The sequence below is a fragment of the Hylobates moloch genome, unplaced genomic scaffold, assembly GCF_009828535.3.
Source record: "Hylobates moloch isolate HMO894 unplaced genomic scaffold, HMol_V3 SCAFFOLD_5, whole genome shotgun sequence".
Lineage (NCBI taxonomy): Eukaryota > Metazoa > Chordata > Mammalia > Primates > Hylobatidae > Hylobates > Hylobates moloch.
In genome coordinates this window covers 106,487,355-106,505,015 of record NW_026652280.1, presented here as the reverse complement: position 1 = coordinate 106,505,015, position 17,661 = coordinate 106,487,355, and the positions used below count along the sequence as shown (strand labels likewise).

General features: G+C 43.7%; 1 protein-coding gene across 3 annotated transcripts in view; it reads right to left on the bottom strand.

The window, feature by feature from the left end:
* The window catches only part of ACP6 (acid phosphatase 6, lysophosphatidic), a 43,433-nt gene extending 29,549 nt beyond the window's left edge, over positions 1-13,884 (bottom strand). For 2 of the 3 annotated variants that reach the window (XR_009213638.1, XM_032151635.2), the window contains exons 1-4: positions 13,190-13,841; positions 3,002-3,130; positions 2,748-2,878; positions 2,313-2,392 (exon numbers count right to left, since the gene is read on the bottom strand). Coding sequence is in view for 2 of the 3 variants with exons in the window: in XM_032151635.2 (XP_032007526.1) it covers positions 2,313-2,392; positions 2,748-2,878; positions 3,002-3,130; positions 13,190-13,408 (559 nt within the window). In the remaining variant the exon portion in view is untranslated. Of the gene's footprint in view, positions 1-2,312; positions 2,393-2,747; positions 2,879-3,001; positions 3,131-13,189 lie in introns of all 3 variants that reach the window. The other variant, XM_032151634.2, reaches the window with a different exon arrangement.
* Between the last annotated feature and the right edge of the window lie 3,777 nt (positions 13,885-17,661).

The following is a 17,661-nucleotide window of genomic DNA, read 5'->3' as shown; positions in this document are numbered from 1 at the left end:
GTGTCTTGGTTCTCTTATCTGTAAAAGGAGATAATGACACCTACCTCATAGGGTTACTACAAGAATTAAACAAGTTAATATATGCGAAGTTCTTAGAACAAAGTTTGCTGCATACAATTGGTCCTCCATGTCCTTGGGTTCTACATCTACGGATTCAATCAACCATGGATTAACAATATTTGAGTAAAAAAGAACAATACAAAATAACCCAATAAAAATAACATAAATTGGAACATAGTACAGGATAATACACAGCATTTACGTTGTATTAGGTATTATGTCATCTAAAGATGATTTGAAGTACATGCGAGGATGAGCATAGGTTATATGCAAAGCTATGCCATTGTATAAAAGGGACTTGAGCATCTGTAGATTTTGGTATCTGCCAGGGGAGAGGGTTGTCCTGGAATCAATCCCTTTTGGATACTGTGGAATGACTGTACTAAGTCCTTGATGTGTTAGAATAACTATGACTTAAACTTATAATATATAACACTAATAATATTATAAACCTCTAATATTTCCATCTGGAGTTTGATATTGGTGTCTGGATTTTGGACCCACAGTTTATGATAAATAAGGCACACTTGAGTAGACAAATGTACATTGAGCAAATGACTTGGCCAGTGGGCAGACCAACAATCTCCAGCTTTCCCCACAGCCTGATTCTCTGTAGCCTATACGTAACCTCTGGGATTTTTCTAGGATTTTACTCCTAAAGCAATATCCCAAAGTTGCACCATTTCCATCAACAGTGCCACCTTCTGGGATTCTTTTTTTTTTTTTTTTTGAGATGGAGTCTTGCTCTGTCACCCAGGCTAGAGTGCAGTGGTGTGATCTCGGTTCACTGCAACCTCCGCCTCCCGAGTTCAAACGATTCTCCTGCCTCAGCCTCCTGAATAACTGGGATTACAGGCGCCCACCACCACGCCTGGCTAATTTTTGTATTTTTAGTAGAGACGGGGTTTCACCATCTTGGCCAGGCTGGTCTTGAACTCCTGATTTCATGATCCACCTGCCTCAGCCTCCCAAAGTGCTGGGATTACAAGCGTGAGCCACTGCACCCGGCCCCTTCTGGGATTCTTTATTCAAGTCCCTTCATATAGGAAACGCATGGAAGTAGCTAGGAAAGAAGCCAAACTGGAGTCCCAACACCTGTGGGTCCAGTGCAGGGAGCTGCTACCCAGACACCTGCACCTGAGGCTAGTGTTTTCCTTCCCTGATGGAAATCTGGGACATTCCCAGTCTGGGACCTGCCTAAAGAGAATGTTGCCACCAATAAATATCTTTCCTTCTCAGTACCACTTTTGATGTTTCTGAGAAGATCTTTGCCTTTTAGAAGCTGAGCAGTTGAGAGCTTTCAGAAGGTCAGGTGCTGTGGATCATTCCTAAACTTAAGGCCTCCCAAGAAGTAAGGGGCAGCCCATCCTGCTTTATGTGACCTAGACACGTACTGTTTGTGTGCAGCAGCCAACTACAGCCAGAACTAGCAGCAGTATCCAACCCAGTTGGGGGCAAGACGAGATTCCTCTTTCCTGAAGGTTCTATTATTTTACATATTTCTTTAAAAATGTGATGGAAATTTTGTTTCTATTTGAGATACTGCCAAAAAGCTAAACAAAGTAACAAGAACCTTTGCTTTATGGCACCTTTTTAGTAAGGTCATGATGATCTGAAACTCAGACCAGTGATTAAATGTGAATTTGAGCCAATCACAAATGACAAAATGCAGCTTCATGTGATGGCCAAAGGCTCTCAACACATGGGATCCATGAGGGAAAATAATTAATGCAGTCCTTGGGGATGGAAAGGTTGGGAGCCACTGACTGCAACCATTCAGGGGCTGAATGTATCAAAACCCAAACTCGATGGACTTTCTCAACTAGGAAAAGCTAGACAGAACAGTGTTCACGCTGTGGATTGTCACCAAGATTAGGGCGGTAGCAGCAGTGTTGGGTCCCAGTGTCCTTCCTTTCCAGCAATGTCTCACCTAAACAAAAAGGCCCCTCGATTGTTCACAAAACATGGTTAGGACTGCCTTGTGCAGCTTGTGTAGAAGCTTGAGGGGAGAAGCCAGGAGCCAGAGGCAGATCAGAGCAGCTGCTGCACTGCTGCTGCTGTGGAGGTCAGGCTGGCAGGGGCACCAAAAGGCCAGACAGGGAAAGACCCACTGGACTAGGTACACACTGGAAGTCACACATGCAGGAGAAAAAAAATCAAGGGAACAGGCACCAAGAAAGAGATAGGGGCTTTGGAAGTGAGAAGCAAGAGCCCCTCAGGGACAGGGACTGACTGGGACCCCAAATACGAACCTTCTTTCTGACACTGGAAAAGCCCAGCCAGCAAACAACGGGTGGACTCCAGATTCCGAAAAATGTTAGTGGAACGAATACTGAAAAAAATGAGAAAATAGTGACACTCATAAAAGGAATATTTAATTATATACACTCTATTTTATTCCACTTAGGCTCCAGGGTCTTTCAAGAGTACACAAGGAGAGCTACGGAACTAGGAAGAATGCTTTACTTTTCTGTGGGATGTCAGCCCCTGAGAGACTCGAAGTGCAACGAATGTGACCTCCAGGAACGACCTGTTCACCAGATCTTGTGACATAAGGGTATGCAGCATGACAAGTTGTCCCCCAAACTACCTTGGGTGAGAGTGGGAACCATCTTGGGGAGTCAGGACAGGTATCCTCATGCTCAAGACCTTAAATTAAGTGCAACATCCCTTTTCAAGTGACTCACAAGACCTCCTGTGGGTTGAAGGTTGGTGAAAGAAAGGGAATGTCTTCCACATAGTCCTTCCTCAGTCTCTCTCCCAAGGCAAACATCTGCTGCATGCCCACCTTGGTCAGCTGCCCAGCAAACATGCCCCCCTAAAGTAGGGGAGAAGGAGGAGAAAAAAGAATGAAAACACTGGACAGCCTGCTGAACTCAGCCCAGAGAAAACCACCCAACCTTTGCAGTGGGGCTCCCCAGAGCAAGGAAGCACTGCTCACCTTCAGGGTGGTCTCATGGTATTGAGAGTCATAAGGAGAATATGGTTTCGGACCACCAGCTAGATTGGTGACTGTGTAATCAAACTGAGTTTGGGGTGGGACCTCTAATAGCTGGGGGTTCCACTCTACCTGTTAGTACAAAAAAAAACACCACATTGTTTAAAAATGGTTCTTGAAATGTACAGCATTAACATATCAAAGCACTCAGAACACATGGCTGGAATCACTGACACTAGGCCTGCAACCTTCCCATGGGATGGAAGGAAATAAATGTTAGCTAAAATTAAGGGAAGAAAAGATGGTGATTTATTATTCCAGGTGTCCTTAGCCTAAGTCCTGTTATTGCTACACTAGTAATGACTGCTAAGGGGCTGCTCTGGCACTTAGCCCACACTGAAGTAAAGGGGAGAAGTGACCAGAATGCCTGGCATGCGTATACATGGTGAATGAATGAATAGATGGATGAAAGAAATATGATATCAGTGACCATATGTAAGAATTTATAAGGAATTAATCTGGAGGTTTATATGCCCTATCCCAGCTTAAGGATTCTACTTAATGTCCCTTGTAACTAATATACTTTTTTCCTCCTTTCATGCAATTCGTGAAACAAGCAGCTGCCATCTAAGAAGATCCTGCTTTTTCATCATCATCTTCTGTTATTCCTTGCAATCTGGCTCCTGCCCCAATTGTGCTGTAATTATTTCAAAACATCACTAGTGGCCACAGGTCTCATAGCTCCAACTGTCCATAAAACTCTGAAACTCATTGAGTCAGATGTGATGACTTCAATTTTAAAAACAAGTCTAATCCCATAGACCAGTTCCCCTTCCCAATCTACTATTTCCCTCTCAATGTTACCACAGTTCTCCTAGGCCCCAAACCTCAAACCTTTGGCTCCCTGTGGATCCACCATCCCCACACCAAGCCCTGTTGATCACTGCCTAGAAGAAAAGTCCCTCCCAATGGTCCTTCCATTATCTTATTGTAGAATGTAAACCTTATTACTGCAGGCAAAAGCCTGTGACAAACTCCTCCTTTTGACCTGCACAATCCATCCATCCGTAGCCAACTAATTAATCTTTTTGGAAAAAATATTTTTTATTGCCCTTAAATATTTTACTTTTAATTGACAAATAAATGTATATTGTATATATTTATGGAGTACAATGTGATGTTTTGATATACATTTACATTTGATATATGATTAACTAATGTAAACAAAATCCATCAGCTCACATACTTTCATTTTTATGTGGTGAAAATATGTAAAGTCAACCTTTTAGTAACACAGGCATACATCATTTTATTACTCTTTACAGATATTGCATTTTTCACAAATTGAAGGTTTGGAGTAACTCTGCATTGAGCAAGTCTATCAGTGCCATTTTTCCAACAGCATGTGCTCATTCATGTCTCTGTGTAAAATTTGGTAATTCTCATAATATTTCAAACTTTTTCATTACTATTAAATCTGTCAAGGTGATCTATGATTTGTGATTTGCTTTTCTTTTTGAAATGGGGTCTGGCTCTGTTGCCCAGGCTGGAGTACAGTGGCATGATCTTGGCTCACTGAAACCTCTGCCTCCTGGAATGCAGTGGCATCACCTTGGCTCATCCTGCCACCTCAGCCTCCCAAGTAGCTGGGACTACAGGCATATACCATCATGCCCAGCTAATTTTTTTTTTTTTGAGAGACGGGGTTTTGCCATGTTTCCCAGGCTGCTCCTGAACTCTGTGATCTTTGATGTTACTTTTTTAACTATTTGGGAGTGCCACAAACCGCACCCATATAAGATGGCAAACTTAATCAATAAATGTGTGTTTTCGGAGTGCTCTGCTGACTGGCTTTTCCCCCATCTCTCTCCCTGTCCTCGAGCCTCCTTATTTCCTGAGACACAACAATATTAAAATTAGCCCAGTTAATAACCCTACAATGGCCTCTAAGTGTTCAAGTGAAAGTAAAAGTTGCAATTTCTCACTTTAAATCAAAAGCTATAAATGATTAAGCTCAGTAAGGAAGGCATGTAGAAAGCTAAGATGCTTTTGGCTTCAAAGCCTATGCCTCTTGCACCAAACAGCCAAGTTATGAATGCAAAGGAAAAGTTCTTGGACAAAATTAAAAGTACTACTCTGGTGAACACACAAACAATAAGAAAGTGAAACAACCTTATTGTTAACATGGAGATATTCAATGCAGAAGAAACAGCCTATATAGGAAGAAGATTCCAGCTAAGACTTTCATAGCTAGAGAGAAAAAGTCAATGCCTAGCTTCAAAGCTTCAAAGGACAGGCTGATTCTCATTAGGGATTAATGCAGCTTGTTTCCTTAAGGTGAAGCCAAGGCTCATTTACTATTCTGCAAATCCTACAGCCCTTAAGAATTATGCTAAATGTACTCTGACTGTGCTGTATAAATGGAACAACAAAGCCTGTATGGCAGCACATCTGTTTACAGCATGGTCTACTTAATATTTTAAACCCACTGTTGAGACCTACTGCTCAAAAGAAAAAATTGATTACTTTCCAAATATTACTGCTCATTGACAATGCATCTAGTCACCCAAAGGCTCTAATGGAGATGTACAAAATTAATGTTGTTTTTGTGCCTGCTAACACAATGTCCTTTCTGCAGCCCATGGCCCAAGGAGTAATTTTGACTTTCAAGTCTTTATTATTTAAGAAATACATTTTGTAAGGCTGTTGTTGCCCTAGATAGTGATTCCTCTGATGAATCTGGGCAAAGTAAATTGAAAACCTTATAGAAAGAATTCACCATTCTAGATGCCATTAAGAACATTTATGAGGAGGAGGTCAAAATAGCAACATTAAGAGAAGTTTGGAAGATTTGATTCTAACCCTCATGGATGACTTTGAAGATTCAAGGCTTCTGTGGAAGAAGTAACTGCAGATGTGATGGAAATAGCAAGAGAACTAGAATTAGATGTGGAACCTTAAGTTCTGACTGAATTGCTGCAATCTCATGATAAAACTTGAATGCATGAGAAGTTACTTCAAAGAAGTGGTTCCTTGAGAGGGAATCTAGTCCTGGTGAAGATAGTGTGAACACTGTTGAAATCACAACAATGGATTTATTACATAAACTTAATTGATAAAGCAGTGGCAGAGTTTGAGAAGATTGACTCCAATTTCAAAAGATGTTCTATTGTGGGTAAAATGCTATTAAACTGCATCACACGCTACAGAGAAATCTTTCATGAAAGGAAGAGTCTATCAATGTGGCAAACTTTACTGTTGTCTTATTTTTAAAAATTGCCACAGCCACCCCAACCTTTAACAACTACTACCCTGATCAGTCAGCAGCCATCAACGTCAAGGCAAGACCCTCCACTGGCAAAAAGATCATGACTCACTGAAGGCTCAGGTAATCACTAGCACTTATTAGGAATAGAGCATTTTTAAATTAAGGTATATACATTTTTAGACATGCTATTGCATAATAGGATACAGGAGAGTATAAACACAACTTTTATATGCACTGGAAAACAAAAAAAAAATTGTGGGTCTCACTTTATTGCGATATTTGCTTTATTGTGGTGGTCTAGACCTGAATCTGCAATATCTTCAAGGTATGCTTGTATGTGTAGAATCTAAAAAAGTCAAACTCACAGAATTAGAGTAGAGTGGTGGTTATCAGAGGCCGGCGGGGCGTGCAGTAAATGGGGAAAAGAGATTTTTATCAATGGGTACAAAATTTCAGTTAGACAGGAAGAATAAGCTTTAGTGATCTATTGTACAGGATGGTGACTACAATAAATAATAATGCATTGTATGTTTCAAAATCACCTAATTAATCTTGCTAAGCCAGTTTCATCATATCAGTAGCTTTTTCCTAACGTCTCAGAGGTAAGCATCTGTCCTTCAAGGACTTCTACATCGTGGCTGGGTGCAAGGGCTCATACCTGTAATCCTAGCACTTTGGGAGGCTGAGGTGGGAGCATCACTTGAGGCCAGGAGTTCAAGATCAGCCTGGGCAACATAGCAAGACCCCATCTCTTAAAAAAATTTTAAAAAAGGACTTCTACCCACTTTGCCCAGCCCCTGTACTCAGCTTCACTGCCTCTTTCCTCCCCTCCAACCTAGACCCTGCCCACTGTTTCTGCATCTTCTTCCAGCTTGCTTCTTTTGCTTGGAGGGACTCCTGTTCCTATCTGCCCATCACCTTGTCTTCAATGTTCAAGAATAGCTCAAGTCTTACTTCCCTATCACTGACCACTCCAGCTTTCAATGGTTATCTTTTAAATCTGAATTCCTATAACATTGATAATAAAAAAAAATATTTAACTCAATTTCCTACTACTTTGTTTAGTTTTAAAACTAACATTTGGAAACCTAGTATGTCACATATCATCATATTTATCTTCATCCCTCTCTGAACTATCCCAGGAGAATGGTACTGGGAGCCTCAGATTCTCTTTGCATCTAGGGAGCCCTCCATTCTTCCCAAAGGCATGTGTCATTCCCACTGATACCTGGTCTCCAACACCTGAACCTCCTTCTGACACATCAGAGGACCAGGTGTTCACAGAGAGGCCTTCTTCCTTCTTTCACAGTTAATCACTGCTCCCTCTTTCTGACCCTCTAACCCCTCTGGATAAAAAAACCCTTCAAGGGTTCATGGCTCATGTGGCCTCACCTCCTCTCTAGCAGCCCCCTTACCACTTCTTCCCTATTCTACACACTTACTCACTAGCCACGCAACTTCGTTTCCTTTCTCATATTTCATGGCCTTTCAGTATCATGTTTCTTATGCCTGGAATTTTCTCTCCTCATTCATCTAGAAAGACTTTTGTTCATTCCGTAAGACTCAACTTAAATGTTCCCAGAAATCTTGGTCATGGCCTTATGCTTTCACAGTAGCTTCAGTGGCTCTCTTTAGTAGCCTTTACCAAAGTGTATTAAACGAGCTGCTTTACTGGTCTGTCCTGCTCAGTAGACTTGGCTTCCTGAGAACAGAGACTGGGTCATCTATTGACTTCTGTTTCCCAGCAAAGGGCCTCACACACAGTAGGTATAATTAATAGCTCCAACAATTTGCCAGCTCCTGTGGAAGATACCCATCTTGAGAAAACTTGACCCTGCCTTTCCTGGGTTTTCAAGTTAGTAAAGAAAAAAGGCCAGCTGTGAATGTAAATGACAGCAATACCATAATAGAAGCTGACATGTGCTGCAAGAAACCATATGAAGGCCATAGCAGTTCAAAGGCAAGACAGACCTTCTCTTCTGGCTGGGGATTCAGGAGAAGTTTCACTGAGGGAATAGCATTTTAAATGAATAGTATTTAGACAAGCAAATACCTGTACTTATAAAGGGTGACATTCAGAATTCCAAAAATAACTAGAAAGCTTGAGCAAAGCAGAGATGGTAAAGAATGTGTATGGCAAAGAAGTGGTTTGGTTTGCCTCAACCTGGGAATGGTTTTCCAATTTTTAAATCAGAAAATACCACGTAAAGTTTAACTTTAGATTTGTACATATAAAGGCAAAAACTCGAATTTCTCTAGTTGAAGTAGGAGGGAATCCCACAGCCCCAGCCGCTCAACATCCTCTTAGCCTACAGGCTCCACAGAATAAATCTGAAACCTGGCAGCACATATCACAATTGGAATGGGAAGACTAGATGCAGAAAAGCCCATTTTGAGATGTTAGCAATAGTCCACATGAGAGCCTAAGGCCTCATCTAAGCCAGCAGCAATAGAGGAGGTAGATGTAAGACATTTGAGTTAGACTTGGCAAGTGAGTAAATAAAAGCTTTATTTGGGGACTGTGTTGCTAAGTAAACACACAAGAACAAAAAAGAGACTACTTTGATTTTTGAGCCTCGTAATGGAGATATTCCTTGACTAAAACTAAGACCAAGACAGAAAAACAGGTGGAAGGCTGATTTCAGTTTTGGACATTTGGAGACACCTCCTTTGTGTTCCCAGTGCTCCCAGCATATTGCCTTAATTGATATCTGTTGTCTCTGCTTTATCACATTGAAATTCCTTTAAAGGCAAGACTGAATTATCCATCCTTGTAGTTCCAGTGTCCACCACAGGGCCTGACACAAAGCTCCACAGGGCCATTCAGCCTCACTAAGAAATCTCCTGTTAGGCACATTCACCAAGAGAGGACCCTTGGTGTCTCCTAGGAGACTGGAGTCCAGGTCATGTCACGTCTAAAGTACAGTTTTCAGATTTTTCAAGAATGGATGATACATCAGTGTCATATAATAGTGTCCACCCCACATACACCTCTCATTCTCATTCCTGCTCTTAAGCTTCCCAGTTAGTGGTAAAGACTAACTTGACAATTTTACTTATTTTATGTATACCCATCTTCAAGGGGTAATAAAGTAGATATGGCAAAAATTAAAATATAGAAAGACAACCAATTCAAAGTAGGCAAGAAAGACAAAAGCAAACAAATGTAGGCACAAAGAAATGGATGCAGTAACATGGTTACTAAAATATGTACACCGTGAAGATCTGTTTACTTACTATAGGTGGGCCACAGACTTGGCACCCAGCTTCCTGACTTTTACATAAAGAAAGAAACTTGATCAGCTAGACTAGTTTAAAGAAAAAAGCAAGCCAATTGTTCAGGAGAAGCACACCATTCCTAATGCTAACAGACAAATTCCTCCCAAGGGTCCTCATAAAGAGGATAGAGTAATATAATGAACATCTTTTCAGCAGTCACAGCAATGAGTTCTGTGGGATTGTTTCTCCTAGTTCTCTCAACACAGAATGATAGCCTCTTACCAAAGCACATTTCAGCGAAGGCAATTCTGTACTGGGATTGATATACTACATTCCAGATAAGAGAACAAATCTACATAAAAGTAAACAAAAACCTTCCAGGTGTAGATTTTAAAATAAAGCAATCATATTAAACCTTGTCTGTACACTGGTATTACCAGGACATTTTTTAAAAGCTACTGATGGCTGAGTCCCATCCTGGGATAACCGCATTTGGATTATCCCCCAAAAAAGTGGGGCCTCCACTTTTTTAATGCTCTTCAGTCCAGATAATTCTCAAGCTTCACCAGAGAGTCTTTTACACTATCTGGATACGCTGGACCAATTAAATTAGAATCCTTCGGAGGGAGACTCTGGCATGTGTATTTTTTAAAGCTTCCCAGTTGACTCCAATGTTCCACCATGGTTAAGAACCATCAATCCTGAGGAATGGGTAGACCTCATGTAATGCTTCTTGAATACCACTTCTTTTAGCTGAGTTTTGGAAAGGTACTAAGCAATAAAAGATTCTTACCTTATGCTTCCCAGCTCATCTATATTGTCAAATAAATAAGGACCCAAATGTCTTAATCAACAGTGAAGCTGGGGTAGGTTGGACTTTATTTTATAAAAACTGAGGAACCTCCCTGGGTGGAGGCCATCTTGACACCCAGGGTTGTTGAGGGAAGCCTGGAAACAGTGCTAAATCTTTTCTTTTGATAGTGCATTTGGATCTACTCTAATGATCAGGAAGAAAAATGGCCAATCAAGTTCTATATTTTTATTTCCAAAGCACAATCTTTTAGCAAAACAGGTTAAAACAACAGCCATTCAAGCCATAAGAAAACAACCCAATAAAACATCTAGTTTTTTGGTTTTTGTTTTTGAGATGGAGTCTTGCTCTATCACCCAGGGTAGAGTGCAGTGGCGCAATCTTGGCTCACTGCAACCTCCGCCTCCTGGGTTCAAGCAATTCTCCTGCCTCAGCCTCCCGAGTAGCTGGGATTACAAGCGCCCACCACCACACTGGGCTAATTTTTGTATTTTTAGTAGAGATGGGGTTTCACCATCTTGGCCAGGCTGATCTCGAACTCCTGACCTCGTGGTCCACCTGCCTCAGCCTCCGAAAGTGCTGGGATTACAGGCATGAGCCACCACACCCAGCCAAAACATCTAGTTTTAAATCATGCTACTTTCTGAGAATTTGTGAGATGACTGAATGAAGTGACTTGTCACATATATTAATCTATAAACCAGTCAGAAATCAGGAAACATGTACCAAAGACAAAAAATTTTTGCCAGGCAGTCCCTTCTGACTATAATTAATAGCAGAACCAAGAAGATTAAAAAATCCCAATAACAGCTGGGCGCTGGCTCACGCCTGTAATCCCAGCACTTTGGGAGACTTGAAGCAGGCAGATCATGAGATCAAGACATCAAGACCATCCTGGCCAACATGATGAAACCTTGTCTCTACTAAAAATACAAAAATTAGCCGGGCCTGGTGGTGTGCACCTGTAGTCCCAGCTACTCGGGAGGCTGAGGCAAGAGAATTGCTTAAACCCGAGAGGCGGAGGTTGCAGTGAGCCGAGATCATGTCACTGCACTCCAGCCTTGCAACAGAACAAGATTCTGTCAAAAAAAAAAAAAATCCCAGTAAAGTAACAACCTCTATCAAATTGGATCTTGAAATGAACACTGGACAGAGACTATCCAGAAACAAGTTTTAAGAGGCTAATATTTGCTCATAGCCTAAATTGAAAGAGAGTTGGTTCACCCCTGATTTTCATGCACACGACTTTATACTAGATAGCCAAAGATGTTTAAAGCATCTGTCTAAAGTCTGGAGAATATGAGCAGAGAGGAGAGGTAATATGCCTTCTCTAATTGCAAAGTCAGGCCATGGATTCAGATACTATTTTGTGGCTACACAGATTGACGATGATTGAAGCTGGTATCCTAAGCTACAATGGACCTTTCAACCATAAGGGCAGAAGATATCCATCACACACCCACTCTCCCTTAGGGATAAAGCCCTAAAAGAATCTAAATCTTTTTCTAGGGCCTTCAGGGTATATATATATATGGTACATACTAGGTCTAGGCCTACACATTCAAAGTTTTACTCTCCATTACCACTGATAACTTTTGTCTTCTACGTGAATATAATATATATTCCTACATATGATTCCCCAGTCCTTCTGTATCAAGAATAAATAGAGAAGAATTGGGGGAAGGGGAGCATCAGAGATGGGCCGTATACAAAATCATAAGGAAAATTTAGTGATCTAATATAAAAAGGCAAAGTAAGAGACTGAAAAAAAAAATCAAACAATCAAAATGAAAGAAGAAATCCCAGTTCCAGAGAGCAAGTGGTAAAGCCAGAGTAAGGCTAACTAGAAACCTGGTAATAGAATTAAGTGCCTTCCAAGTGTATTTATTTATGTGGAAAATGCTCTAGAAGTTTAATTTCATGTGCGGCCAACCTTGACAAATGGGTTTCCAGTTGTACAATGTAAAGACACAATCCCGAAGGTTTCTAGAAAGCAACTGTTATTATGAAGAGTATACCTAACATCAATTTAGGACAGTCTGTTCGACCTCCTCCAATATCAACCTGGAAGACCAACGATACAAAAGCACTGCACAGGTGTAATACCTGGGAGTTTGGGGATTTCAGGTTGACTGTTAATCTTCACTAGGACTTTCTGCTATGAAAAGTCACATCCAGGAAAGATAATCATTTTTTTTAAAACTATTTGTGCGTTAGTCATAATTATCCTGACAAAACCAGACAGATTTTTAAAACATTACAGCCACAGACTAGCCCATTTTTAATTTTTTCCGACCTCAAATCCCTTCCACTATAGGTTTAGTAACCTTAAATAGAAAAGGAGAACCCTAGAATACAACACTTGTTGCAAAAAAAAACTTCAGGAGATCTCAAATGGCCTCCAGCAAATCCTGAGAAAAAGCAGTTATAAAGTTTGTTTCCAAAGGCAACGACCTCTTATCCACTGTAATCTCAGTTAAGAGTGGTTCCTGTCACTAAAGTCCCTTCAGCTCTTCAGCTCTGACAAACCACCTTCAAAACGGTCACACAGAAGTGCACTGCATCCTTGTATTCAAGTTCACCTAGACTCCACACCTGCTGAATCAGAATCTGCAACGTAGCAGGATCCAGAGGCGACTCCCATGCGTCTTAAGAAGCGCTTACTGATGGCTGCGCCATCAGGGCAAAACTGGAAGTTCCGGGGCTGTCCCACCCCCAGCAGGTCCTTTGCTCAAGAGCCTGGGGAGTCACTGGCTACTGCTGTTTTCCCTTCTTCAGGACCCAACCCGAGCCCCGCTCCGCGCGAGTAAAGCTTAGATGTGTGTCAGGGCGAGACGCCTGGCCTGGCACACGGTCCTCGCCCCACCAGCCCCGGCCCGGGCCGACCTCTCACCTGCTCCTCCAGCGGGAGCGGCTTGAGAGGACTCCGCGCCCCGTGTCGAAACACGACCTGCACCATTTTCAACTTCAGCAGGCTGCGGTCGACCGGACGCTGGCCATCGGCCTCCTGCAGCTCGGCCAGGGCCACCCGCCGCTGGTGCAGGCAGTACGCCAGCGAGGTCAGGACGCCCACCGGGGTCCACAAGCGCATGCTGAACACACCAGTGATCATGGTGGTAGGCCCTCGCTGCCCTCCGGGTTGAGGCTGCAGGAGGCAAACACAAGCCCTCTGCGGGCGCCGGGGCTCAGTGGGCGCCCCCAAGTCCGCGGGAACCTGAGGATGCGTACATCCAGCCCCTCGGCAAGCAGGGACCGCTGTGCCTCCCGGCCCTGAGGGAGACCCCGAGTGGGAACGGGGGAGAGAACAAGAGGTGGCAGCAGCGAAGAGTCCCTGGGAGTTTTAACCCGGGTCGGGGTTGGTCGCTCCTGCTGCACACCGGGCCGGGGGAGATCGGATCCTTATCTTTTGCCCGATGGGGAACCTTAAACTTGTATTTCAAGTTTGGCCTCCAGCACTCTTGAAGAAACAGGAGCCGGCCTTGAGTTCCCTGGAGGCAGCGGCTCCACTAACAAGGACTACTCGATTCCACTTTTCTATAAGCAAGCTCCTACCCACCTCCTCACCTACTCAGGGACCGGTCCCAAGTGGACCCGCGCACAGGAGCACGGGAAAACGAGTCCTGTGGTGACACCTCGCCTGGAGACTCAGAGCTGCGGGAACTACAGCTCCCACAAGGCTGCGCGTACCGCGACTCCCAAGAAGTGGCTTGTACCCGCCCCCCTTGCCAGCGGGCCTCGCCAGCCGTTTTCCAGGCGTGGGTGGCCGACGGACGTGCCTGGTCCGGCAGTGGAGTGGGAGTGAATCTCTCGGGCCATGGAGTTTGCCAGGCAGGAGGAACGCGAGCACAGGAGTAGAACTGGGTGGTGGAGGGGAGTAGTTTGAGTCTAGTTTTGAATGTAGAAGACTTCCTTCCAGTCCTGGAAGCCTGGTTGCTGCAGCGAGGAGCTGAGACACCTGCCCAGTGATTGCCATTTGCGAAACACAGCACTAGGTGCTTTATATTTAGTCATTTACTACTCCCTTCTCTGTTTTTAAAAAATTCTCAAGCTTAAGTCATTGTAATCATGTAGAACTTTAAGATCACTGATGTGTTTACTTCCATCCAGAATACTTCTTGTGGAAAGAGCCAGGCCTTGCCTGTGGGTGTCCCAGTGATTGAGAACCTAAGAGGCGCCATGGCTCACGCCTGTAATCCCAGCACTTTGGGAGGCCGAGGCGGGCGGAACACGAGGTCAGGAGATCGAGACCATCCTGGCTAACACCGTGAAACCACGTCTCTACTAAAAATACAAAAAAAAATTAGCCGGGCGTGGTGGCTGGCGCCCGCAGAGGGCTTGTGTTTGCCTCCTGCAGCCTCAACCCGGAGGGCAGCGAGGGCCTACCACCATGATCACTGGTGTGTTCAGCATGCGCTTGTGGACCCCGGTGGGCGTCCTGACCTCGCTGGCGTACTGCCTGCACCAGCGGCGGGTGGCCCTGGCCGAGCTGCAGGAGGCCGATGGCCAGCGTCCGGTCGACCGCAGCCTGCTGAAGTTGAAATGGTGGGCGAGTAGTCCCAGCTATTTGGGAGGCTGAGGCAGGAGAATGGCATGAACCCGGGAGGCGGAGCTTGCAGTGAGCCGAGATCGTGCCACAGGACTGCAGCCTGGGCGACAGAGGGAGACTCCCTCTCAAAAAAAAAAAAAAAACCTAAGAACACAGAACAATGCCAGCCTTACCACCTGCTAGTCTGGTTTCTGTTGATATACCGGTATCCCAGGCCTGTGTTCCCAGATCTTTGCAACAGGACACAATCTGGGACCCATTATGTGTCTATCTCCAAAGATCAAACTGGGCCAGATGTAAAGACAGCATACTTATAGAGCATGGCTCCTGGCCTGAGAACAAATTCTGTTCACCAAGCTGGAAGGTTCTGAGTGCTCCCTGATGCAGGGAGGGTCATTTTGGAACACTACGTATTGTCACAATTTTCTCCCTAGCCCAGCCAATGGACTCACTTTTCAGAGTCTTATTGTGTGTGCTGATGTGATTAAAAATCGAATACTGTTTGCTATGACTCAGTTGTGTCGCCCCACAAATTCGTACCTACTAAGTGACTGCATTTGGACATAGGACTTTTAGAAGGTGATTCTGTCAGAGGCATTTGAACCATAGTGACTCCATCTTGAATAGGGGCTGGGTAAAATGAGGCTGAGACCTACTGGGCTGCATTCCCAGGAGGTTAGGCATTCTCAGTCACAGGATGAGGTGGGAGGTCAGCAGGACTGGTATCACAAGAAACCAGTCAAAAAGACCCTGCTGATAAAACAGGAAGTGGTAAAGAAGCTGGCCAACACCCACCAAATGCAAGATGTTGACAGAAGTGACCTATGGTCAAACTCACTGCTCATTTTACATTAATTATAATGCATTAGCATGCTAAAAGACACTCCCATCAGCACTATGACAATTTACGAATGTTGGGGCCAGCAGTTACCCTATATGGCCTAAAGTGGGGAGGAACCCTCAGTTCCAGGAAATCCCACTCCTTTCCCAGAAAATTCATGAATAATCCACTCCTTGTTTGGCATATAATTAAGAAATAACCATAAGTATATTCAGTTGAGCAGCCCATGCCCCTATTCTGTCTATGGAATAGCCATTCTTTTGTTTCTCTTTTTCTCTAATAAACTTGCTTTCACTTTATGGACTCACCCCAAATTCTTTCTTGCCCGAGGTCCAAGAACTCTCTCTTGGAGTCTGGATCAGGACCCCTTTCCAGTAACAATTTTGGTTAAGTGAAGATATAAATGTGAGGTCCTAATCCTGTAGGATTGATGGCTTTATAAGAAGAGAAAGAAGGATCTCTCTCTCTCCGTACAGGAGATCTGATGGTTTTGTAAGTTTTTGGAAATTCCTCCTTCTTTCTCCTCTCTAGTCTGCCAACTTGTGAAAAAGGTGCCTGCTTCCCCTTCTGCCATGATTATAAGTTTCCTGAGGCCTCCCCCCATCCCCAGCCATGCGGAACTGTGAGTAAATTTACTCCTTTGTTTATAAATTGTAGTATCTTTATAGCAGTGTGAAAACGGACGAATACAGCAATGGTCCTGTCAGGGCTCACGTGTTGTGTTGGAGGGGGAGTGTGGGGAAGTGTGGGGAACAACTTAGCAGCAGATCTCCAAAAGAAACCAGAGTAAGTGAGAGTGGAAAATAGCAGGCTTCATGTGGTTGTTAAAAGCACTGTTTGTCAACACATGTGAGACAAACCATGGGGAGTCCAGACATATTTTGTGTGTGATAGTAGTGGCAGTGAGCTGCAATTTAAAAGAAGCTGGGCCAGGAGCGGTGGCTCACGCCTGTAATCCCAGCACTTTGGGAGGCTGAGGCAGGCAGATCACCTGAGGTCAGGAGTTTGAAACCAGCCTGGGCAACATGGTGAAACACTGTCTCTACCAAAAATACAACAATTAGCCGGGTGTGGTGGCACACATCTGTAATCCCAGCTACTCGAGAGGCTGAGGCAGGAGAATCGCTTGAACCTGGGGACAGAGGTTGTAGTGAGCCGAGATTGCGCCACTGCACTCCAGCCTGGGTGGCAAAGTGAGATTCCATCTCAAAAAAAAAAAAAAAAGAGAGAGAGAGAGAAAGAGAGAGAGATTGGAAGTCCTGACCCAGGGTAAGACCATGTGGGTGGGGGTGTTAGGGTGGTTGCAGGAAGCAGGGGAACACTGAGTAGCTGTTATTTTGACCCTGGTTTTAAACTACCAGGCAGGGATGGCTCGAGAAATAAGCCCTTTCCCAGCCAAATTGTCTTCAGAGGATTGCATTTAATATTATGTAAAAACTCAGTTTTAATAATGAGATTAGATAAGAAACAACCACATTCACTGTTTCATCGCCAGTGGTGAGCACGGTGCCTGGCTTGTGGTAAGTACTCCATAAATACTTGCCAAATGAAATTATAGGATCTATCATAGGAATGTTGTTGAGCCATTGTTCATTACATCATTTATTGCTTCCTTTATAAATCTCCTCCTGAGAAATTTGGTTTAGAGTGTTAGAATTAGAATAAGCATTAAGAAGTGTGAAGATTACTTTTCCTTCAATTTTGTCTTGGTTGTCAGGAAGCTTGCTTGGTGCCTAATTTCAAACTTACCTATAGCAAATATTTAGAATCTAGTGGCCAGTATAACTGTGATCTTTCCCTCCAGAGTATTACTCTGGATTGGATGGGAGCAGAACTGGAGAAAGGGCCGTTAGGAGGCTGTTGCAGCAATGCAGCTATGAAACGTGTAAGAGGTAGTTAACAAGTGAGAAGGAGGAAGGAGTCAAGGATGACTACTCTACGTTTCTGGCTTGGACAACTTGCAGATGATGCCATGCAC